The sequence below is a fragment of the Aethina tumida genome, chromosome 3 (genome assembly GCF_024364675.1).
Source record: "Aethina tumida isolate Nest 87 chromosome 3, icAetTumi1.1, whole genome shotgun sequence".
In the NCBI taxonomy this organism is placed as follows: domain Eukaryota; kingdom Metazoa; phylum Arthropoda; class Insecta; order Coleoptera; family Nitidulidae; genus Aethina; species Aethina tumida.
This window is the reverse complement of record NC_065437.1, coordinates 10,428,853-10,454,289: the sequence shown is the minus strand read 5'-3', so window position 1 is coordinate 10,454,289 and position 25,437 is coordinate 10,428,853. Positions and strand designations below refer to the sequence as shown.

The window sequence follows — 25,437 nt, the reverse complement described above, 5'->3', positions numbered from 1 at the left end:
CCTTAATATTCCTGCTCAAATAAAAAGTTAGGCTTTTATGTAAACCATATTAATTAAATGTTAACCAATGAAATAACTTAATCACTTTTTAGTTAAGAAAAAACTCGGGATGTAATTACATTTCTTTTTCGTTGGTTTCTTTGGTTTGCTAATATAAAAAAGTTATCTGTTTGGAATCCCCGAATGTGGCCCAAATTACGGCAGCCTCGTTTTTTCTGAACCAGACCGTAATCTACATAATATTTGTATTTGCCTTTTAATGTTGTAGGCGGTCGTCAATGCTCACGAGAATATGGTCCAGGGTAGGATATTCGTCACATCCGGTGAAGTATTGGAAGCCAACATCAATCGCAGTCCCGCCTCGTACTTGTACAATCCCGAAGAGGAACGTGCCAAGTGAGTTTGAACTAGTCGTATTCTATGAAAAATGTACGAATTGAGGGAGTTCGATTTTCAAAGGTGGCTCTCATGGTGTAATGTTCCTTTGTGTTGGAACACGTAATAGTCTCTATGTAAATATACAAATTGAGTGAAAGGTAAATAGTCTATGAGGCTTTGATGTCTTTTATGCTCTTCCATTTTATGTCTAATATTTTTCAAATACAAAATATGTCAGCAAGGATATTAGTGTTAGAGAGTTTTGTTCAGAACTTTTATGATACATAATTAGGAGTTTTTTTAACCTTTTCGCAAAAGCTGTAATTAGTGCCTTGCAATGTTGACAGCTTTTGCAGCGAAGTTCCATACTAAACGTTTTATTCATGTTGTACAAAATAATTTACGTTTATTTTTATCATGTTTTTTAAATTAATTGTCTTATAAGTCTTCATAAAATAGCACATAAATAAATTACTTCCTCAAGATTCAAGACAAAATTTGATTAGAAAATACGTTTTTGAGTTTTCATGCAATGTTTCCTTGTGATTAATCCCTCCTACAGTTTTTAATCAACAACTTATAATTTGGAGCACGTTCTATAAATTTACTCTATCAGACTCGACACTTTTCCTTTAAAGTTTACTCATGATTTTTCATTTCATTTTTATAGTTCACGAATCCGCAGGCCACGGTAAACTTCCATTTGAGCCATTTCTAAAAATATCGGAGTCCTTTATGTCCTGTTTCATGAATGTTGTAAAGTAATTGGGTCAAAAAACGGATGGCATTTAGATTAGCACTACAAATTTGTAGTGTCAAATACAGTTGTTCGTATACAAATAGAATTGGAAGGAATAATGAACGTCTAGAAATTTTATTGTCGAGATTTTACAACACTGGAAACGCCATAATATCGTTCCCGTTCGAGAAATTGAAACGTATATCTTTTTTTGTCTTTAAATCAATTCTTATCACGTCTAAACCTTCATGGATGATTGAAAATCAATCTAAACACTTTTTCAAACAATTTAAAACATTTGAAAAATAAAAATTAGTTCAGGATATGTAGTTCAATATATCAAACTATAAAATTAATGGTTAAATATATTGGATTTAATTCAAGGAGTGAGCTTAGTTTAAACACGAAATAAATCCTTCGGAAACACACAAAAGCTCTCCATTTAATTTGACATTGGGTTAAAATGTAATCTAGTGTGTTTTTACACTCTTCGTGTCCATTAACAATCTAAATTGATTTGGTGGGAAAACATTTGTGGTAAAATAAACTAAAAACTAATATACACTTTTTAGGTTTACACCAAACTTCATTATTCAGTTCCATTTGGACAATTACAAAAAATAATCGTCGATTTCTCGGTTATTTTATATTCCTGCTGAAATTGCCTTGTCTCCGGTTAATAAACATTTCCAGATCCTTAATTAAGTCAAGCGTATCAGGAATTCAACCTAGCACTACAAATTTGTAGTGTCAAACACAGTTGTTCTCGCACAAATAAAATGGTAACGAATACTGAACGTCGGGGAGTTTTATTGTAGATTTTATTTTCGAGACATTACAATACTGTGTACACGACAGAAAATCGTTTCCGTTCGAAAAATTGAAACGTATTTCTTCTTGTCGTGGAATTCGATTCTTGTCTGCAGTTTTCGGCGTAAATCTTCGTGGGTAATTGGAAATAAACCAAGGTGGTTTAGAATAAATCTTGATACCTTATCAGATGTGTTTTTGTTATAACAAAAAGGCAACATAATATTTACTACTTTTGAAAATTTAATTTTAGAACATGATGTGTTCCAATTTATTATTGTAATTGGACTGTCAGACTAGAAAATTTATGGTTAAATTAATTTGAGTGATTTGTATTAAATGTTCGATGTATCTATTATTTAATTTGTGAACTCAATTACAGTTGTTTTTCATTCATTTAACAAGTTTAGTTTATAAATGAAATAAATCCTTCGACAGTCTCTGCACTTAATTTGTCGTGTGGTAAATGAGTTTATTCTAATGTTTTTACACTTAATACACACTTTTCGAATCCATTAACAATGTGCATTAACTTAATGGACGACTGTTGTAAATAAAGAAATAAAACCAGAAACAAATTTTGTCAATATACAATACATACATACAGGGTGATTCACTTAACATATTCATTAGAGAGAACGACAAAAGTTTATTTTCTATGGAACATCCTGTATAATTTGACATTTTTAAATTCTACATGTAAATATAAATAAAATGACTATACTATGTCCTATACAAAAAATCAATAGTTTTTCTGAAAATTTTGATAGATTGATGGTCTAACTAAAATGTCTGTAAAGCCAACAATTTTGATGTTGGTAAATTCATTTTTGGCATACTCGTTGACTAAGGAACATCCTATAACAAAACATATATACTGAGTGTTCGTTATTCACTTTTAATTTTGTACATTTTAAAACTCCAACATCTTTGTTAGTTTAATAGAACAGTATGTATATTTTAGCATAAATAAACAAATTTATTTAAAATTTTTTTGATTGCTATAAGCGTTCCCTATACATAAAATGAATATTTCTCGGGGAGTTTATCAAAAATGTAATTGAACACTTTGTATATTTTTCAATAATTGAGACTGATGGTGAAACTAAAATGTCTGTAAAAGCACCAATGTTGATGTTTATTTTTAACATACACCCCAAGGAATATATTATAAAGACCTATTATTAGTACTCCTAAATTTTATACAGGATGTTCTTTATTTGTTTAATTTTACACCCAGAAAGCTAAGAAACACCAATATCTTAATAAAGAAATCATTCATATCAGGGGATATCCAAAAACAATTAGTCAAATCAGAAGCGCTTCCACCTCGCTTATATGGTCTGTCCAAAATACATAAGGATAATGTACCACACCGACCCATCGATAGTACTCCTGGGTCACCAACATACAACTTTGCTAAGTATCTTGTCAGATTGCTACAATCTCATGTTGGAAACACCCCACCTTTATCAATGATTCCACTCATTTTGTTGAGATATTGAAAGCGGTACATCTTGATGTAGAAAATAGATTGGTCAGTTTCGATACCTTTTTTGGATGTACTAGCAAAAAAAGTGGGTGAACATTTAGACCATACAGTACCGAAGACCTATACACAGTGACAGGAATCAAATCAGATCTCTGAAGATGCTAGCCACTCGTGCTAATAGAACGTCAGGAAATAATTCAAACAAACGTCGACTTATAAGCATCAACCTTTACATTGAAGACTTTTGCTCACGCATTCAGGGACACTTTCAGGAAATAACTTCCCTACCCAATATTGATACGGTAGATTTCCTCAGGGAAAAACGCACTGTTTTTAATAATTTAATAGCTTAACTTCGTATCAGAAGTTGAAGCTTGATGATGTCCAATTGTGTAGCAATATTTACCCTCGCTTCTTTTATAACCGTTTGCTCAGCACTAGCCACTTTCGATTTATCGATACGTTCAAACAGAGTGCCAAGTTGCTTTTTTGTTCGGCAGTACAGTGATTCCCGTACTGATGTATACGAAAGGATATCTTGAATCAGGTTCTCCCGTTCTATAATTTTGTGGTTAATTCTTGCATGTCTTTCAACGGTGGTTGACATTATGTAATTTAGACCCATAATTTCATTACGCATCTGTTGTGCATATTTTTTAAGTTCCTGTTTCACTTTTATAATTTGCAAGTGTCTGTTGCAACAAAGATCGTCGTGTTCTTTTCTCAGTTCCAACAACAAATAGAATCTGTGCATGATCTCAATATTGTTCATTCTATACATTTTCGCAACTTTTTTGAAGAACAGTTCATATACTTTGTGACATGAACCAAATCACACCTCGGAAATAATTCCAACAAACGTCGACCAATAAACCCGAACAGCTATAGACATCAATAACTTAAGTCAATGGTACACCATGTATATTTTGCTATGACTAAATTAAATACTAAATAATCCTTTGATTGATATTAACATTTCCCATTCATAAAACGAATATTAACAGTGATTTTATCAAAATATCAAGTACAATTTTGCTTCTCAATAAAAAAATTGAAATATCTGTGGTAGTAAAATAGGAAAGATCTAATTTCTTACAACTTGCAAAACTACATATGAAATACGTAGGTATATGCCGGTTTAAATTGAAATGATTTAGATAGAATTTTCTTGCTGCAAACAGATATAAATGGAATAGATCTAAGGTCGTTTAAAATGTAAATTTCACTTATATTAAATCTGGATATTAGATACGAAGATGGAAATAAAAATGGTCGTTCTTGAGATTTATTGCGTTGCACATTGTTCATGCAATCTTAAAATTAAAGCATTTTATGTTAAACTGTGATTAATAACGTCTCGTGATTTTGTAAACTGGTTCAAGGGTAATGCAACATAATTAATGATGTTAATGTGTTCAAGACTGGATAGCTAAAATAGAAAGACGTGTATTTAGTTAAATGGGTTTGTTATTGCAGATACGCCTACAATGTGGACAAAACACTGGTTCAAGTACGGATGGTTCGATCGTCCGATCAGAAATTGATCGGGGCCATAAATTGGTTCGCCGTCCATCCTACGTCGATGAACAACACGAACTGTCTGGTCACATCCGACAACGTAGGATACGCCTCGCTGTTGCTCGAACAATCCGTCAACAAAGACTTGCCTGGAAAAGTAATCGAGTTGATTTGGCGTCTTCCTGGTTTAAATTTAGTTTTTCTTTATGGCAGGGCTCGTTCGTTGGGGCGTTTGCATCCACCAATCTGGGAGACGTGTCCCCTAATTTGAAAGGACCCCATTGCCTCGACACGGGTTTGCCTTGTGACAATGTGACCAGTACTTGCGACGGTGACGCCAAGAAATGCGTGTCCTTCGGACCAGGAAAGGATATGTTCGAAAGCACTGAAATTATTGCCAAGCGATTGTTCGGAAAGGCTTCGGTAAGTTGTACGAAACTTTAAACGTAAATGAACAAAACTAGTAATTTATGTTAACAGTCGCTCTTTTTGTTATGCTTCCCTTCAAGTTAATGTAATTCCTCAGAAATTTATGTGGCTTTAGTTTCTTTCCAACTTAACATTCCTTGATTAAATTAAAATTAACTTAACTTGTGTAATTATGAATAACTTTATTGACATGACTCTATTTGAATTTTAATTTAGTTTAGAAAATCGATTATAAATTTAGTTTTGGAATAATGTAATAAGAACTATTTACAATTCATACAATATAAACATCAGGTTCATCAATATTGATACGACAACATGAACTCTGATATCAGATTTCCATATATTGGATTATGATTTAGTTTGCAATTTGTAACTACACTATCGTCATTTTAAATGCGGTATCAGCAGATTATTGCTATTATCTGATTATTATCGTTACTAATTTAGATACATACATAACACACATAACATAATATCAGTTTTCTAATCTCAAATATGAGAATATTTGTTATGAACCTATTTATTAAATTAGGTACTGAAAAAAGTAATTTACATTTTTAGTTATTATTATATTATATATTATATTATATATTTATTTGAATATATTTTATATTATACTATAACATTTATATATAAAAACTATATATATTATTTGAAAGTATTGAAATATGCAATAATGTTTTAATGTTAAACTATTATGTATTAGTCATTAGAAAGTTTCATTTAATTAAATTCATCAAAAAGTTGAACAACTAAATTCAATATAAATTAAGTGAGTATAACAAAGTGTGACCTTTGATAATTGCCAATTCTTGAAGCTAATGAACGTAGTAACTCTATTGTCAAGTTTATTAATAACTTAATAAAGAACAAGTTTGTTTAGTTAATAAAAAAGGCGTTTTACTATGTCATGATAAAGTCATATCATATGCTACAGTAGAAATCCAAAGGGAACCTCAATATGTTAAATGAGAACTTCTACCTCATGTGACTATTCTTATTTTTCTTATTGTTCAGTTTTTACTTAATAATAATTTTGAGAGAGAAGTTTAACTAAATTTGGTCTTGTGAGTATAACAAAGTGTGACCTTTGTTTAGTTAATAGAAAAGGCTTTTTGCTACTTCATGGTAAAGCCGTACCATATGTCGCAGTAGAGACCCAAAGGAAAGGTACTTAATAAGTGTTAATTTAGTCAGTTTCAAAAATTCATAATCTATTTCTTATGGATTTGCTTCTAATATGTTTTCAAAAAATTGATTATTACTTAGTTGATTAAAAATTAATTTAAATAAAGATATGTAAGTTTAAAATTAAATATTAAGTACACAAGTTACTTTTTGCAGTACCTAATATTTATTGTGAAACTGTAAATAATAATATTTACTGAATATAAAACGGAGCTAGACAATTTGCGTATTTACACAATTTCGGTTTAGGAATCTCATAAATTGCTGAAGTTTTAATGAGATCAGTTTAATGTTACAGTTACGATAACTATTTCAAATCTGGTGTATTGAGTAAAGTATACCATTCAAAATAAAATTTACGTTAATCAGCAACTTACTCATAAACTTTTTATATTTATAAACCTAGTATTAATGACGAATGCGCCAGTTTAATTGTATTCTATCCAATACTTCAGAAATAAATCAAACACAACATTATAAGAACTGAAATAAGATTTAAAATTACATTTTTATAGTCCCTTTCACGTTTTATTTATAAGCTCGAATTAATTTTTAATAAGTGCACTTAAATTCCTCTTTAAAATAAACTTTTATTCGACATTAAAAATAAATTAACATTTAGAACACAATAAGAAATCGATTATAAATTTTGATCAAGTTAAATTTTTTTTTACAGGAACTTTTAATTGACGCCAGTGCTGGAGAAATTACAGGTCCAATTCGTTACGTCCATCAGTTCACTGATATGCCAAATGAAAAAGCTGAGATTGAATTAGAAGATGGAACAATCAAGGAGGTACGAAATCTTTTAAGAAAATTTATAGGTTTCTACATTAAGGGACAATTTATTTAAATCAGATCGTTATAATTAAGAAACGGTTTGGCTATTAATCAAGCAGTTAATTCTGTATTTGAATTGAAAAGTTATTTATCTGTTACGTCTTAAAGTTTAATACTACTAGTGGATAAAGTGGAAAAAATTCTGCCTTTTATATTCCACCATGGTTCCTATAAATTTTAACGCACTGAATTTGATAATCACACTTAAAATATCTTTTATGGAAGCATTTTCCAACAATGATTTCTTTAATTTTTTTTCAATTTCCGGACATTTTCGAGGATAACTCGAGATCTAATAGACCGATTTGGTAAAACAAGCATTCAATTTAAAGATAAATGAATATTTTTCAACTTTTATTTATCTAGTTTTGAGATTAGATCAGCAGTTTAGATGCCAGCATTTTAATTAACAATTTGATACAGTCGTTTTTTGGCAAAGAACTGTAAATTTCAGGTTCAGTGCGCAAAAAATTGATAGAAAAATCATAATGGGATATGAAAGGCAAAATGATTGTAAAACAGTGCTTTTAAGCCACCAAGAAAAGTATTAGAAACAAATATTAACGATAATAAACCATAACGTTTTCACTTAATTATACTGATTATCAAACAACAAACTTTGTTTCAAGAGAATAATAAACAAGGTTTTTGCACATTAATTAAATTATGAAAACCAAGCAAACAATTACATATACGTCGATTTCGTTTGTATATTCAGTCTCTATTTTCGGGTTTTGTAATTCAGCGTTAAGGCCATTTAATTAAGTCGTAATCTTGTTTTATAAATCAATGTTGCGTTCATAACAAAACCCACGAATATTCTAAACGAAAACATTAACGACTTTTACGTTCCCCACTCAACCAAAACTGTAATGTTTACACAGTGACTCTATTCGCTTACATAAAACCGAAAATTTAAAGGTACAAGGATGTTATCCGGCGATGGGCTATAGTTTCGCAGCTGGTACAACCGACGGACCTGGAGAGTTCGATTTTACGCAGGCCACAACCTCACCGAATCCATTCTGGAACGCCATTAGAGACTTTATTTTCCCACCGACACCTGAGGACGTCGAATGCCAAGCTCCTAAACCGATTTTAATAGCCACCGGGAGAGTAAGTTTATTTTTAGATCCGCCATTATTTTAATTATTAGGAAATTGAACACTTCCGGGCTGGTTTAACTAATTTCAAGTTTAGGTAATGCAATAAAAGAAGTTATGTACTGAAGTTCCTTTTGTATGAGTACTGTTGGGAAGTTGGAGCATTAATTGTACAACTGTCTTACGAGTATGATATAATTTCCAACTATAATTTAACTCAGTATTGGAATTAACGTTCCTTCTGCTTTGACTACAAAGCTGGTTAATACGTATTCTGTAGTTTGATTTTGATGCAAATAAAAGAAAATATTCAATATAAAAGTAAATTTCTCCAAACAGATTAAATAAATAGTAATAAATAAGATTTTGAGACGTAAGAGAAAATCTAAAGAAGACATTTTAAAAAATTGGTTTATTTTCAGTTTTCTTTGTCTGATGTAATTATAAAAAGTAATTTGATTATCAATTTTAAAGCAGTTTGGGACAATACATAACTAAATTATTTAACATCCCTGTCATAGATCAGACTTTTCATCATAAATCATTCTCCATAATTTATATTTCACACACGTTACACAATTTAGTAACAAATGGTCTTCTATTCAGTTGGACACATCTGACCTTCTCACAAGTAAAGATATTATATAGATAAAATAAAAAACATAATTTATGTATTATTTGGAACTTATTTTATAATAAAAATATGTCATATACAGTGTGATTTAACTAATTTATTTATTAAAATTTTATGGAGAAGGGAAAAAGGTTTTGATTTAAAATATATATTTTATACCAATTGTAACTTGACTAATTTATTTTGAACAAAATCAAATAACTTTGTTCTTTTCAATGGAACACCCTGTATATTTTTAGTTTTTTAAATTTTACATATAATTGCAAATTAAATGGCTAAACATGTATTATTCAAGAAGCCAATAGTTTTTGAGTTATCAACTTTTATTCAAAAATTTTGACAGATTGAACTGAAGTGTCCATAATGCCACAAATTTTGTAGCTAGAAAGTTCATTTTTGGTATACATATATATTCGTTATTTACGTTTAATTTTGAGTAAAATGAAATTTAACAGATTTTAGTTAAACCATCAACTTGTCAAAATTTTGGGAAAATGTTAATAATTCAAAAACTATATATAGAACATGGTATAACCATTTTATTAATTAATTACATGTAGAAATTAAAAATTCAAAAATATACAGGGAGTTCCAATACATTTTTTGCCAAATCTCTGTTAACACACTATAGGCGGGTAGCAAAATAGTCCAAACTAACTTGTTGAATGACAACAAAAAATAAGAGATAATTCTTTCAGTTCCGTATGTAAACCAATAGAGTAAAATCATCTCACCCCGCTTTTAAAGTAAGTACTTTCAAAAAGGTAAAAATTACCCGGCCCGCTAACAATTAACAATTCTCGAGACGGGTATTTTTACCCGACCCGCTTATAGTGTGTTAATATTCATTTTATGTATAAGCAATGCTTATATCAATCGAAAAGTTTTCCAATATTCAATTCAATTTTGCTAAAATATACATAGTGTTCTATTAAAATAACAAAGTTATTGTTTTCTTTTAAATGTATAAAATTAAATGTGAATAAGGAACACCCAGTACAAAATTTGGGAATATAAATAATGTTTCTTTGTAGGATATTCCTTGGTTAACTTGTATGCCAAAAACAAACTTTCCAGCATCAAAATTGGTGGTTTTACATACATTTTAGTAAGATCATCATGTCAAATTTTTTGAAAAAATTATTAACTAAAAAGCTACTTAATTACATTACATGGTACAGCTATTTTTTGCAATTACTTGTAGTTCAAGTTATGTTGTAATTCTTATAAAAATTTCAAATCAATATCTTTTCTTGTGCTCTTCATAAACTAATGAATAAATTAGCTAAACCACCATGTATATAGTAGTGTGTCTTCTTTATAAACCAAGAAGAACTACAGAAAACGTTATGGGCTTCCTTATTACGAAAATAAATGTCGAAACTACGCCAACAATATAAATTATAACCGACTTATTAATAGGAAAAACAATGCTGTAAATATGAATTAGTTGAAATATCAGCAAGTCGTAATTACTTATTACTAACGGGTTTTTAGCCTCAACAAATTTAATATTTATTACAACACATAGTTGTGGTAAATCGTAGAACCGAGCCTCGTTAACTCGGGAAAATTGAACGGATTGCTCCGATGGAAAACTGCCAGCATGCGGGTTTTACACAAAGCAAACTTTAATTCCAATTTTATAAAAATGGAATAAACGACACGAACACGTGCCCGGACTGAATAAATATTAGCAGATTGACAACGGATAATTATTTTGTTCTAGATTGATAAGCCATACCAGTGGCAACCGCAGATTGTCGTCAATCAAGTCGTGATGATTGGTAATTTGGTTTTGGTGGCCGTTCCCGGTGAATTCACCACCATGTCTGGCAGACGAATGAGGGACGCCGTAAAGGAAGAGGTTATTAAAAACGGCGGTCAGAAAGACGTTACCGTTGTCATCACCGGACTGAGTAATGTCTACACTAATTATATCGCCACGCCGGAAGAATATCAGGTGGGTTAATTTATGTAATACTTTATTAATTAACCATGTGCGTGTATGTGTGAATACATTTTCTAAAACAATATTGTTTAACATTTGCAGCTGAGTTATTTTTTTATGTGATGTTGAAATTTCCAAATATAACGTTCGTTATTTATGTTAGGTAATTACAGATGCGTTTTTAAAATTCATGTTGATTAAAACAATATTATTTAACATTTGTAATTGACTGGTATTTATGTGTTAAAGTTCAAATTCATTTTGTTCGAAATATTAAATGTAAAATGAGTTACAATAATATTAATTTTAAAATTAATTGCATTAAATTTTAATGATCATTAATTACAACTGACGGATTTAAAAAATGGTGAATGCGCCAGTACTAAATCTCAACATTGGTATAATATCTTTTGTAAACCCACCGTCAAATGGACTAATAAAAAAGTAAAATAGACCTATTACAACTATGCCAAGAGTATGTTTTTAAATAATATCGATCATATTTTTTATAGTATTTTAAAGGTAGTTCACTAGTCAATTAAAAAAATTTAAATAGTATCTGTTAAAAATGGATCTAACAGAGAATAAAATAAATTACTTTTAATATAATCAACTTATTCTTAGAATTTGTTTAATAGTAATTAATTATTGGATTGGTTGCCCATTCGCCATTTTTAACAGCAGTTGTAAAAATGGTGGATGCGATACAAAAAACTTAATTAAAATATTCAAATGAATTAAGATAAGATATTTGAAAACATAAAATTAATTACCTTCTGGATGTAGTTGTAATTATATAATTTGTTTGCGTATTCACGATGTTTAAACATTTATTAAACATCAAAATCATATTTTTTATAGTATTTTAAAGATTACTTTACTGATTAATTAAAAAAATTTAAATAGTAGCTATTAAAAATGGATCTAACAGTGGATAAAATAAATTACTTTCAATATAATCAACTTATTCTTATAATTTGTTTAATACTAAATAATTATTGGATTGGTTTCGCATTCGCCATTTTTAACAGCAGTTGTAAAAATGGTGGATGCGAAACAAAGAACTTAAAATATTCAAACGACTAAAGACTTCTTTATTCGCGGATATAAATCTGAACATCGGTATTATATCCTTTGTAAACGCGCCGTTATGTGGACAAATAAAAAAGTAAAATAGACTTTATTACAACTATGCCAAAAATATTTTTTAAATAATATCGATTCTGTATTTTTTCGACCTTTGACACACCGCGTTCGATTGTTTATGAGAATTTAAACAAACAGTTCCATCCTGGAAAATGGAAGTGGCTTTATCATTATGGATCGAAGATTGCAACCAAAAAATAAAATGAAAATTGATACGTGTATGGAATGAAGTCTTATTTTTAAGCGGCAAATTGTTAATGTTTCTGCTGAATATCAGTCTGAATTAAAAGAGCTTCTAAAAACTGCCAAGCAAGAAAAAATTACAAAATTCTTTAAGCCATTGCCTAAGCCTGAAGATAATAATTAATCAATATGGTTAAAATCTTTTGTCATCTAGGAACGTATCCTCTATAATCCAATATAAATTACCATTCCATATTCACGGTTTCTGTAAAAACTTATTATGAATCATTTTATTTCAAATATTCAATTATCTTTATTAATATTCAACTTAAAAATATTTATCATTTGAATGAAGAATTTGTCTTTACGTACTTCGAAATATTAAATGTAAAATGAGTTGCAATAATATTATTATATATTATTATTATATATTTATACTATAAATTCAATGTATTTCTTTCTAAAAAATTAGATATTAATTTGAAAAATACATTTATAATTTAAACATTTACACAATTTATATTTAATATTGAAAAACGATTTTATTTCAAATATTCAATTATCTTTATTAATATCCAAACTAATAATATTTATCATTTGAATTAAGAATTTGTCTTTACGTACTTTCAATTTACCTTCATAACAACTTATTTACTATAAATCACAGAATTTCTTTTTATAAAATTAGAAATTAATTAGAAAAATAAATTATTTAAATTAAATATTTACACAATTTAAATTTAGTCTGATAAAATTAATAATTTTATTTGAAACACTCAATTATTCTTTTTAAGATTGAACCTAAAAATAATTATCAGTTAAATTGAGAATTTATTATTACATAATACGAATTTACTTACATAAGAACTCATTTACAGTAATTCATTAAAGTTTTTTTTATAATATTATAAATTAATTAGAAAATTACATACTTAAATCAAATATTTACACAATTTAGTATAGTAATATTATGATTTTATTCCAAATATTCAATTAATATTTTTGGGATTCAACCACAAATATTTATCATTTGAATTAACATTTTGTCTTTACATACTACGAATAACTTATATTCCATAAATCGTTGTATTTCTGTTTATAAAAATAGAAATTAATTAGAAAAATGCATATTTAATTTAAATTAAATATTTAGACAATTTAAATTTAGTACAGTAAAATGGTAAATTATTTTATTTAGTGATTAAGATATTTTACTTACCAACCAAAAAATATCACTTGAAATAAAACTTTGTTTTTTCCTACTAAGAATTTGTCTTCGTAAGAACTATATTTCATTGAATTACTTTTTATAAAATTGTAAGTTAATTAGAAAAATAATAATAGTATTTAACAATGTTGAAATTTAATGTTAACACAGTAACAACATTTTAATTTGAAATTTCGTTCTAGTTATAATGAATTCGAAATAATAATGTATGTTTAGATGTTTCAAGTAAAAGTAGACATTAATATTTATCAGTGACTTAATTATAATGTCAAATTAATTATTAAATAGGTTGTTTAACAAACTTTAAACAATTCCACATCTATTAACACATTTCAGACATTCATTATACTCTTGCTGTCCAATCTGCGAGACTTCAGCCTCAGCTGTGTAGTTAAATTGGATCACTTGTTCATTTGATAATTATTAATTGAAATATCATCTATCCTTAACGAATTTTGGCCAAACTAATGACAACGAATGAAACATAATTACTTGTTTAGGTGTATCGTCTAGACGTAAACTTTACAAATGAATCACTCCAGACTAACTTGTTTACGATTATTTGACTGTTTGTTGAACATTAACTTTGAACAGTTGGTTTATTACAGCTGCAACGCTACGAAGGTGCCTCGACCATTTTCGGACCTCACACTTTCACGATCTACAAAAAGATTTACAAAAATCTAGTTTCATCGTTACTGCAGGTGTCGTATATGGAGCGTAAATTTTAAATTTTCCCCAAACAAACGTGATACTTTACAGAACAAAACGGTGGAACCCGGACCGACGCCTCCGGACTTCTCCAACAGAGTGTGGACTTTGATTAAGCCCGTGGTTTTCGATTCGGCCGGTTGGTTCGGCACTTTCGGCGACTGCATCAAACAACCACCGGCGACGGCCAACATTGGCGACGTTGTGTCCGTCAAATTTGTGAGTAATAATTTTTTAGTTACATTGAATCGGACTTCACACGACGCAGACACATTCCGGACCGCGTTTTACTTTTTAAAAAGCCACAAAAATAAGTGTGAAAAAGCGGCTTTCGTACTATACACCACATTAGTCACATTTATCACGTGCGGGACCAAATACCATTGCTTTTCAATTTAATAAACAGAAAACTGTGGAGTTGATTTATATTCGCAACGGTGTAACAGTCCGGTCGTAAATTATTAATGGAAACCGAATTGCCCACTTGAGATAAGAAATATCGAAGGGGTGTCTCGAAAATGCTAACAAATGTGGGTGTTGTTATTTTTTCAGACTGCCGGTCATCCCAGGAACGATGTCATGCAAGAGAAAACTTTCCTGACTGTTGAGAAGTACGAGGGGGACAGCTGGAAAGTTGTTGCAACCGATGCCAGTTGGGAAACGAGGTTCGTTAACAGATCATATTATTTATTTAACATTTTATAAACTTTCACAGCTCAATTAAAATTTTACAGTTATTTTGTTTCAACAAGGCTCTGTATTCTAAAAGAAGCCTGTTAAATTAGGTAACTTTTAAGGTGTCTTATTTGATATTTTCATTTAATAAAAGGGACATAAATATACACCGGGTTTTTTGAAGCGGATAATATTGGTTTTCACTCATCTTGCTATTTATATCTCACAATGGCTTCCTGCAAATTTTGGCTCACCAACGAACTTTTTTATTTTTTAACTTAATAAAGTCGGGTTTTCAGGCAAAAATCGATAGCTAAAACTCGTATATAAGCTGAGAGTTACAGAAATCACAAAGTTAAGTCCACTTTGAATCCTTTCACGTGCGGATGACACTTTTACGAAAAGAGCTTAAAGCTCGTGATATTGAAAATAGAATGACAAATTGGGAAGTTTTGAATTTTTCAATGGTAGATTAAATTCATCTTTTTGTCTATTTTTACGTTTTTTTCTCATTTAAATCGAAACAATTGAAGTTACAATTCACCTTTTATCAAAGCAAATTCTTCTACTAATCAGTATATTTAATATTGCTAACCTTTTACTTTTGGTCATCATCTTTGTTTGGATGGAAATTTAAACACCTGAATTCACAATACATACATGAGGAATTTGAGTTAAAGGAAATTAAAATAAATTTAAAAAAAAAAACAAATTAAATTGAAAGACTTAATTAAAAGAATACTTAAACATTTTCTACCATTTATCATAAATCTTTGTATTTCCTTTTATAAAATAAGAAATTAATTAGAAAAATATATATTTTGTTAAATATTTAATATTCAATTATCTTTATGGGAACTCAACCGTAAATATTTATCATTTAAATTAACAATTTATTTTTACGAATAAATCCTTGTATTTCTGTTTATAAATATTATATAGATATTAATAAGTAAAATACATATTTAAATTAAATATTTAGACAATTTAAATGATCAACAAATATTTATCACTGAATTAAAAATTTACCCTCGTAAAAATTATAATTCATTAAATTTCTTTTTATGAAATTGTAAGTTAATTAGAAAAATAATAACATTATTTAACAATGTAGAAATTTAATGTTAACATAGTAACAATATTTTAATTTGAAATTTCGTTCTAGTTATTATGAATTCGTAATAGTAATATGTGTTTAGATGTTTCAAGTAAATTAAAACTTTGTTTTGTCCTACTAAGAATTTTTTCTCGTAAGAACTATATTTCATTTTATTATTTAACAATGTTGAAATTAAATGTTAACACCGTAACAATATTTTAATTTGAAATTTCGTTCTAGTTATCATGAATCCATAATAATAATAATAATAATAATAATAATATATGTTTAGATGTTTGAAGTAAAAGTGGACATTAATATTAATTATAATATCAAATTAATTATTAAATAAGTTGTTTAACAAACTTTAGCAATTCCACATCTATTAACACATTTCAGACATATTGATGATTTTAAATGTTCCTGAATGTCGTTGGCACTATCATATTTCAAATCAAACTGAAACAAAACAACGTTCACTGACATCCGTGCGTTTTGATTTTTAGCAATGAATATTATATAGATTATAAGTGGCTATACGACGTCGAATAAATTATTATTGATTGGTTTGTTTGCTCTGGCCGGGGACAACGGGACAGATAGAACTAAACTAGAAAGAATTGTCTGTTATATTCTCTAAATAATTAAAACTTTCATTGAAATTTATAAATGGCACTATTGATTATTATTGAAAATTTTTCATAGTTTACAAACATTTATACTTATTTTTGCCTGACTTATTTATATTTCTCTTCATAAATGTATTTAAAATTTACTTATATTTGAAATCTCCTTAGAAAAGTAATAATATAAACTATCCCTTAATACTCAATAAATTTGAAATTATGAAGTATAAAACAAGAGTAAGATATTAGAAAAAAAAAACATATACTCATTGATTCATAATTCAAATCGATATTGATGGTTTGGAAATCATTAATTGAAAAAAAAAAAATCAAAAATTCATTGTCTGAATACGATTTCATAAAGAAGATTTTAAATTTAATTTTCAGGATTAGGAAACCTAAATTTCTAGTGTAATTTGAATTTCACTAAAAATTAGAATATCAGTGACATTATATATATTATTATCAAAATAGGTATTAATAAACAATGTAATATCTCATAAATTAAACAAAATTGCATTAACAAAAGAGTTTTTAGACAATAAAATTCTTTAGGATATTAATAAAATGTGACAGTGGTCAAAATAACACATATGACAGTATTTTAAAATCTATTTAATCTAAGGAATTCAAATTATCCACCCCATAAGGAGTGCGGTGTATCTAATTGATATCTTAAGTTGTTTAGTCTTAGTTGTTAATGATTTACTGATTTCATTTACAGATTCTACTGGACCAGAACCAACGTCCTGTTCGGATTTAGCGAAGTGGAAGTCCAATGGACCATTAAAGAAAATGTCGAACCAGGAACTTATCGGATACGACACTTTGGAAACTATAAATATATATTCGGCGGAGTTTATCCTTACGAAGGTCAAACTAAGAAATTTACTGTGAAAGTGTGATACAAGTCCACTTCTCTGTTATTCTCTCTTGCCATTATTTTGTAATAAATTATTTTTATACGTCTTTTAGTTTTTCATTTTGTCCATCCGAAAATATATTAATGTATCCACTTAACTAAACGATTTATTTACTAAAAGGGCTCATTGTTTGCGAATAATAGGAATAATACAATTAAAACAAAGTAAACTCTTAAGAAGGATAATCCGGGCATTATCTCCCCCTTAACACACTTTCCATTTCAACCAATCACGAGGTTAATGCTTTTTATAATTCAATGAATTGTCCTGATTTTCTGATATTGAACCTCGTGATAATATATTGTACTATAATTAAGTAGTTTTCGTGCTAAAAATAAATAAGTAATTACATATGTACATTAAACAGTTACCACATGGAAACATGTAATTTCCTTTAATAAAATATATCCATTTGTCGATTTACTGACAAATCATATAAAAAAGGACCAACATGAAATAATTTGAAAGTTTTTGTAGCCATGGTTTTTCAGAACTATCAAATGATGTTACGTCAGTGATATTGACAATTTAGGTACGGTTCGCGTGGGGCTGCTTCTCCGGGTGCGGGCGTGTTTATTTTTTGTCCAAATCTGCGACAATTCGATCAAGATGAGTTGGAAAATGGATGATAAAGTGAGAAAATTCAAAGTGATAGATCCATTTACGACGGTCAAAAAATTTGGGACCAGGAATAATCCGACGGGAATGACGGACATCCACATAAGAGATTCCAATCCGATCTACAATCTCGAATTTCTGACGATAAAGTGCGAGAACACGACGAAATATTTACGAAGAAAACGGAAGGAGTACAAGGAATTGATTAGAGAACTCGATGGAGAATACAAAATTTTCGAGGAGTGTGAAAACGCGTTTGTGAAACAGTTCAAGAAATACGACAACTTCGTGCAACTCAACAAAGAGAAGCAAAAAAGGTTGAAAGAACGAAGTCGCGTGGAGGAGGCTAATTTTAAAAAATACAGCGCATTAGTCGACATACTAACTGTGCAATGCGACAAAATGGCCGAGGTCAAAGAAAAATTGGAAAACCAACTTCAGCGTCACAAAGTGTACGAACTGTTCTTCAAAAAGGTTGCGAAAATGTATGGAATGAACAATATTGAGATCATGCACAGATTTTATTTGTTGTTGCAACTGAGAAAAGAACACGACGATCTTTGTTACAACAGACACCTGGAAATTATAAAAGTGAAACAGGAACTTAAAAAATATGTAGAACAGAGACGTAATGAAATTATGGGTCTAAATTACATAATGTCAACTACCATTGAAAAACATGCGAGGATTAAGCACAAAATTATAGAATGGGAGAACCTGATTCAAGACATCCTTTCGTATACGACAGAACGAGAATCACTGTACTGCGGAACAAAAATGCAACTTGGCACTCTGTTTGAACATGTCGTTAACACTTCCTTCGATAAGTCGAAAGTAGCTAGTGCTGAGCAAACGTATATAGAAGAAGCGAGGGTAAATATTGCTACACAATTGGACATCATCAAGCTTCAACTTCTGATACGAAGTCAAGCTATTAAATTATTAAAAACAGTGCGTTCTTCTATTAGGAAATCTACCGCATCAATATTGGGGTAGGGAAGTTTTCTACATTATATGTATTAAAATAAATTTATCGCGTGTTGTAAATATACTTATAATAAAAATAAGGAAAATTTAATCTTAAGTTATTTCCTGAAAGTGTCCCTGAATGCGTGAGAAAAGTCTTCAACGTAAAGGTTGAGGCTTTCGTGACCATTGTTCCCATATTTATAGTTGTTCGAGTTTAATGGTCGACGTTCGTTGGAATTATTTCCTAACGTTTCGCTAGCACGAGTGCCTAGCATCTTCAGAGGTCTGATTTGATTCGTGTCACTTTGACATCTAATTGACAACTAAATAACAACATAGACAACAGATGATTTTAATATTTTTGAGCACTGGTGTCTATATTTTATCAAGCTTCTATGTTTCTTCTTTTCTGTTGAAGTTGTTTCCGTGTTTATGGATTTCAATTGCTTCTCTAATCATTCTTTTGTGTGATATCTATTTGTCGAGGCAAGCAATTGTGTATCTTGGAATTTTATGTTATGATTTCTACCTAACAGCGCATGTTCAGCTACAGCAGGCTTGTCTGATTGTCCTAGGATGCAGTTTGTGTTCCTTAATAATAGTCCCTAATGAAGGTTTTATGGGACCGATGTATAATTTCCCGTAAATGCATGGTATGCGGTATATCACAGAAGCTGTTTGATGGTCCCTCCTATCTTTGGCAGATCTGAGACTGTGTTGAATCTTTCTTGTTGGTATAAAAACAGTATGAATGTTATCTACACATATAAATAAAATTGGAGTGTCTGTTTGTAGTATTGAAATAACCGTTTTTACTACATGCATATGAATATAAATACGGTACATACACCACAATAACATTTTTTACAATTTTTGTCTCTCTGTCTGTCTGTCTGTTTATTCCGACTAATCTCTGAAATGACTGGGTCGATTTTGACGGGACTTTTATTGGCAGGTAGCTGAGGTAATAAGGAGTAACTTTTATTTTAGAAAAATTCCTTTATTATAGAAAAATAGTAATGTTACAATGTCCAGGTACAGTCCAGTACCACGCGCAGCTCATGCGCAGCTCCAGCGCATGCCACCACTGGGCCTTCACGTGGGGCGCCTCCCACCACTTCTCCCACCAACGATTGATTGATAGTTTGATTTGATTGATTTCACCGATCCGTTCTTCTTCACTTATCTTATCTTAATTCAAAATATTTTGTTACATTTTTACTGCTTTATTTTTTTACCTTTAAGTAATAATTATAAATAATTATAAATTAAGTACATTTGTGTTCAATATTCAGATTTACATTGAAATTGATAAATTATTTATAGGTTATTTTATTTAGTTAGTAACGTAGATAGTTGTTTTTTTCTAATATTTAGTTATGCCTAAAAGAAAGTCAAATCTCTCTAAAAACATAAGGCCAAAAACCAAAGATTGCGACGTGAAAATGAATCTGAACAAAATAGAAAAAGTCGTCTTACAAATTGCAGATTACGGATGTCCATGTCTAGGTCGAATGAGAGTAGTTCTGGGAAAATGAACGATAACAATTAGGTAGAACGCGTCATTCATTGTTAAGGACTCAAGAATCTTTGGAATCTCGAGATCTCGCCTAGAAAACGATCGTATTCAACACGCTATCGGACAAAGTTGCGAGTACAGCTAGTGTTCTAATAAAATTTTTCCAATTCTATCGGTAACTTTACATATATATGGGAGAAAAGCTTTACCAATCGTGGACTCACTAGGTGGATCTTCATTATTAGTATGAGGTCACATAGTACGTCTTATTTCTGAACGTTTGTATCCAATGGCCTGTAGAGTTTTTTCCAAGTGTTTTTGTTCTTTTTACTAGGACATCCAAAAAACGTATTTGGTTCTCTTTCTCCAATTCCATTGTGAATTTGATATTGTTATGGTGAGAGTTTAGATGGTTTAGAAACTGATTTAATTTTTCTTGTCCATGTTTCCATATCACGTAAGTATCATCCACGTAATGATACCAAACAGATACGTTACGTCAGATATTTCTGATATCATGTTGGAAACACCCCAACCTTTATGAAATATTTGACTCATTTTGTTGAGATATTGAAAGGATTACATCTTGTAGAAGATAGACTGGTCAGTGTTACTTTCGATTAAAGTTCCTCACAATGGTTCCTTAAACATATCAGAAATAATCCCTCCATATATAATAGATCATTTCCGTACGTGCCTTACTGAAAGCTATTTCGTTTGAAACAACAAATTCTACAAACAGACTGAAGGATTGGCAATGGGCAGTCCTCTTAATCCAGTGATCATCAATTTCTTTATGGAAAAGTTTAAACAAAAAGCGATCGAGACTTAATTACATTAATTTCTTGGAACAGTTATTATATAACATGTATATTAAAATAAACATGTTGCGAATTGTAAATATTATTATTATTTACAATAAGAATAAGTAAACTTCAATCTTTAAGACACGTTCTGAAAGTGTCCCCGAGTGCACGAGCAATGTATTCGACGTTCAGCGGATTGATCCCCGCCATGCACATGGTTCCATTCTTGACTAGGTACACGTGATGCACCTCCCGCAGGTACAATATTTGCTTGGCAGTGAAATTTGTATAGGTGAACCATCCCCTTTGTTCCGTCAGCATGGACCAATCGCCGGGCACCTCGTACAATTCGATTAGCGACCTGAGAAGGTTGCGCATGATTTTGATTCGTTTGGTGATTTGCTGAAACGACCGTATCCATTCGTTTTTCAGGCAAAAGTTACTCAACACGTAGGCCACCACGGAGGCACTGTGGCTCGACGGTGTGTTGTATAAACTTAGGACGAGGAGGTAGAGTTGAAGTTTGGTCGACATGATTTGACTTTGGTGGGGGAGTATTAACGATAGACATCCGACGTTTTCGCTGTAAAGGGCGAAGTTTCTACCAAACTGTTGGATGCAAATCATTTCGATGTTGTTCTCAACGAAGTACCGGACTGACCACACGTCCATGTCCAAGTCACCTGTAATTAATTTTGTTTTAATAATTTAATTATGTTTTCGACAAATACTGGCATGTCGTTTCTATTATAACACACACGGGAATATATTCAATATTGTTTTAACTGCCTTAAGGAAGCAGTTTTATGAGTATAAGTCCACAAAGCTTCTTAACTAAATTATTTAAATTACTAAACTAACTATCAAATAAGTTTTGTTTAACATGGTTTCCGAACCATGAGAACATAAGTATGATTTTAATAATTAGTGACTAGTTAGAAGTGCATTTAATCTTTAGACCAAATAACTTAATGCTGGTAATGGAAGTAAAACTGGGAAAAGACGGACTGACTGTTTGCAATAATTATTCCAGGTCAAATAATGTTCAGTGTAAAAGGAATTTTAAGCGGACTCGAAGATGATCTGTGAAATTAACCCCTACACTTTAATTCATCGCTTAATTAAAGATGTTTTAAAGGGAACTTGAAATCAATTTTGCAAGTTTTAATATTTAAATACCTGTTAGTCAATCAATATGACTTTTTAATGGCTTTAGTTAAAAGTACTTACCGGTTATAAAGCCTTGCCAACCACAAGAGAATATTGGGAATATTCCCTTTTCCTTCAGCAACTGCGCAATGCGACTCCATTCATGTTTCGAAGGATCACATCCATCGAACCCACACGACTGAAAAATAATCGCCGAGTTCTTTTCAGCCTTGCTAATATCTTCCACAAAATAATCAAAGTCAAATTTCATTTTTTTGGTGTTCCAATATCTGTAGATTTGGATATTTGTAAAGCCCGTTTGTTTGAAAGTGTGCTTACTGAAATGGGCGGTGTGACTTGAAATGTAAACATTTTTAATGTCTCGAAATTTCAGTAAATACTCGGCAGCCAGTCTCATTGCCATTGTGCCTGATGGCGTCTGGATGGCCAGAAATCTGTTCTCCATTATGGCTGGACTGTCATAGCCTGCAAAGAGTCCCTGTTATAATCAGGAGATATAAAATAAGGATGAAGACTTTAGTGGATCAGCAAAATTTAATTTAAGCATAAGGAATGGAGTCTCAAGTAACTGAATCTTATTCATTTATATATAAAATTTTTATGTCTTGTGGCTTCATTTTATATTTTCTTTTTGTCGTAATTGTAAGAAAAATTTCCCCGGATGTTTAGTACCAATAAACGTCAACCAAAAATGGAACATCCCGAGTTTATTGCGATTTTATTTTTACAGAGTATTATTTTGTCTGTTATGAGCTTAATAAATTCGGTGGCAAAACGAAGTCCACAGAATTATTACTGTTGGCACTTTCCCATCAAAAAAAAAGGAAAAAACTAAATTACCCAATAGTAAATTAGTGGCACACCGAATGAAGTCGGGAAGTCCGAAAGGACTGAGGTAGTCGTTTTCGACGATTTCCTTGTTGCGTAAGTACTTGTGTGCGTATTCGACGGCCGACAGTTGGGCCATGTCGAATCCGGATCGCCGCAGGAACGTGCTGGTCAAATCAATTTTGTTCTGGTTTCTGTCGTGCAGCCAAAGAACGTCGATTGATCGCATGATCGGCATGTATGTGACGTCCCTGAATATGGAGCTGGAACGTTCGGACACTTCCTGACCCGATGTTGCATCGTGTAATTCCTTCCCCCCGTTATCTGTTGACTCCAAATCCATAGGTCGAAGACGAAATAAAACAAAGACTATGAGAAAAATAACCGCTGACGTAAACTGTCAATTTTATGTTTGATTGTGTAATTAATTGTTGATTAATTGAAACATGCATTACATACTAGTAATTATTCGTTTTTTAATGCCATATAATTTGTTAATTTCCACTTCAAACACGCACGTAATTAGATGCTATTTGCCAAATAAAAACGATGGAAATTTAGTTCGATTTTAATGAACAACTAGCAGTCTACTATTTATACAATATTACTAGGATTTATTTTTTCAAACAGTGTGATCCACTTTCGAAGGTGATATACAAGTATAAAATTTGTGTTTTCTGTTTTTAACAAATTTTTTTCTAAAGCACGATACTCATACACAAAATGTCACGTTCGCGGGTCCAAAACCAAAACCTACAGGGTAAAAAAATGAGGAAATCACACTAGTAAATTTTTTATTAAAAATCCAATTACATCACTGGATTAAGCACCCCCTTAAATGAGTATATACCAAAGTTCAGTTTATTTTATACACTAGTTGTTAAAAAATAAATTCATAAAAAGAATTATGTGTGGTGTGATTTGCTTTAAAAAATTTGTTAGTATGGTTTCTTCATTTTCATGCCCACAAATTTATCTAGAAGGTTTTGGGCCAAAAAATCTATTTTGTATCTATAGTATTGGTAAAAAGTAGAGCAACTTTAAAAATATATAAATTACTACCGCCTTGTACAAGCACATCTAATATAATTTATACCAATTATGAACACACTGTATACATACATATCGGTGAATATTTCTTATATTAAAAATAATTCTGTTAGTTGCAAATTAAAAAACTAAATATTCCACTAGCAAAAAGTAGTTGCTCTACTTTTTTTACTAAATGTCACTAATCTTTACAAAATCAACAATAATTTTTAGTTCTACAGTATACACGAGTAAACTGAGTTAATATAATGCCTCGTGGAAAGAAATTGTTTTCCGACTTAAAATTACAGATTGTATCGTTCTTTAAATCCAATGAGAGAAAAATCAATATAGACCGATTGAAACGCGTGTTTTACATCAATTTTCAGGATTTGGTAATGTGGAAGAAAAAATAAAACTGGAAGACCAAGACCCACTCCAAAAAGGAGCCTTTCCTGAGTTCCACCAAAATAAAAGGTCTACTTGAGACACAACTTGGAATTAATGTTTCTTCAAGAATTGTAAGAAATAGATTATTACAAGGGGGTCTTCATGCGAGAGGGCCAGACTAAAAAAAACACCACTATCAAAGAAGAACAGACGAGCCAGAGTTGAGTTTACACAGGACTTTAAATGATTGGACAAGAGCGATCTGGAGTGATGAAATCAAGTTTAATCTGGTTAGTAATGATGGGATTTTATATGTAAGGCCACCTATTCATGAAAAGTTTAACCCGAAGTTTACCCGTATTCAGATAAAAATATGCCACTAAAACTTCATTTTCAACATGACCCGAAGCATGCTTCAAAATATTTGAAGCA

The 25,437-nt window shown here is 30.5% G+C and overlaps 3 protein-coding genes across 5 annotated transcripts in view; 2 read left to right on the top strand and 1 right to left on the bottom strand.

Moving 5' to 3' along the window:
• The window catches only part of LOC109599867 (neutral ceramidase), a 28,421-nt gene extending 10,699 nt beyond the window's left edge, over positions 1-17,722 (top strand). For all 3 annotated transcript variants that reach the window (XM_049965567.1, XM_020015915.2, XM_049965568.1), the window contains exons 5-14: positions 269-396; positions 4,896-5,094; positions 5,151-5,360; positions 7,234-7,353; positions 8,319-8,513; positions 10,864-11,097; positions 14,251-14,346; positions 14,405-14,572; positions 14,906-15,018; positions 17,478-17,722. In XM_049965567.1, coding sequence (XP_049821524.1) covers positions 269-396; positions 4,896-5,094; positions 5,151-5,360; positions 7,234-7,353; positions 8,319-8,513; positions 10,864-11,097; positions 14,251-14,346; positions 14,405-14,572; positions 14,906-15,018; positions 17,478-17,658 — 1,644 coding nt within the window. In that variant the 3' untranslated portion in view covers positions 17,659-17,722. The remainder of the gene's footprint in view (positions 1-268; positions 397-4,895; positions 5,095-5,150; positions 5,361-7,233; positions 7,354-8,318; positions 8,514-10,863; positions 11,098-14,250; positions 14,347-14,404; positions 14,573-14,905; positions 15,019-17,477) is intronic.
• Positions 17,723-18,285: 563 nt separating this feature from the next.
• On the top strand, positions 18,286-19,290 carry LOC109599862 (uncharacterized). Its single transcript, XM_020015909.2, has one exon. It carries the CDS (start codon positions 18,286-18,288, stop codon positions 19,288-19,290), a length of 1,005 nt encoding a protein of 334 aa, XP_019871468.1.
• Positions 19,291-21,669: 2,379 nt separating this feature from the next.
• LOC109599868 (aspartate aminotransferase, cytoplasmic) lies at positions 21,670-24,091 on the bottom strand. The gene is made up of 3 exons (XM_020015916.2): positions 23,599-24,091; positions 22,819-23,223; positions 21,670-22,271 (listed from the first exon to the last, which is right to left on the bottom strand). Exons 1-3 carry the CDS (start codon positions 23,927-23,929, stop codon positions 21,718-21,720), a joined length of 1,290 nt encoding a protein of 429 aa, XP_019871475.1. The 5' UTR covers positions 23,930-24,091; the 3' UTR covers positions 21,670-21,717.
• Positions 24,092-25,437: the final 1,346 nt, after the last annotated feature.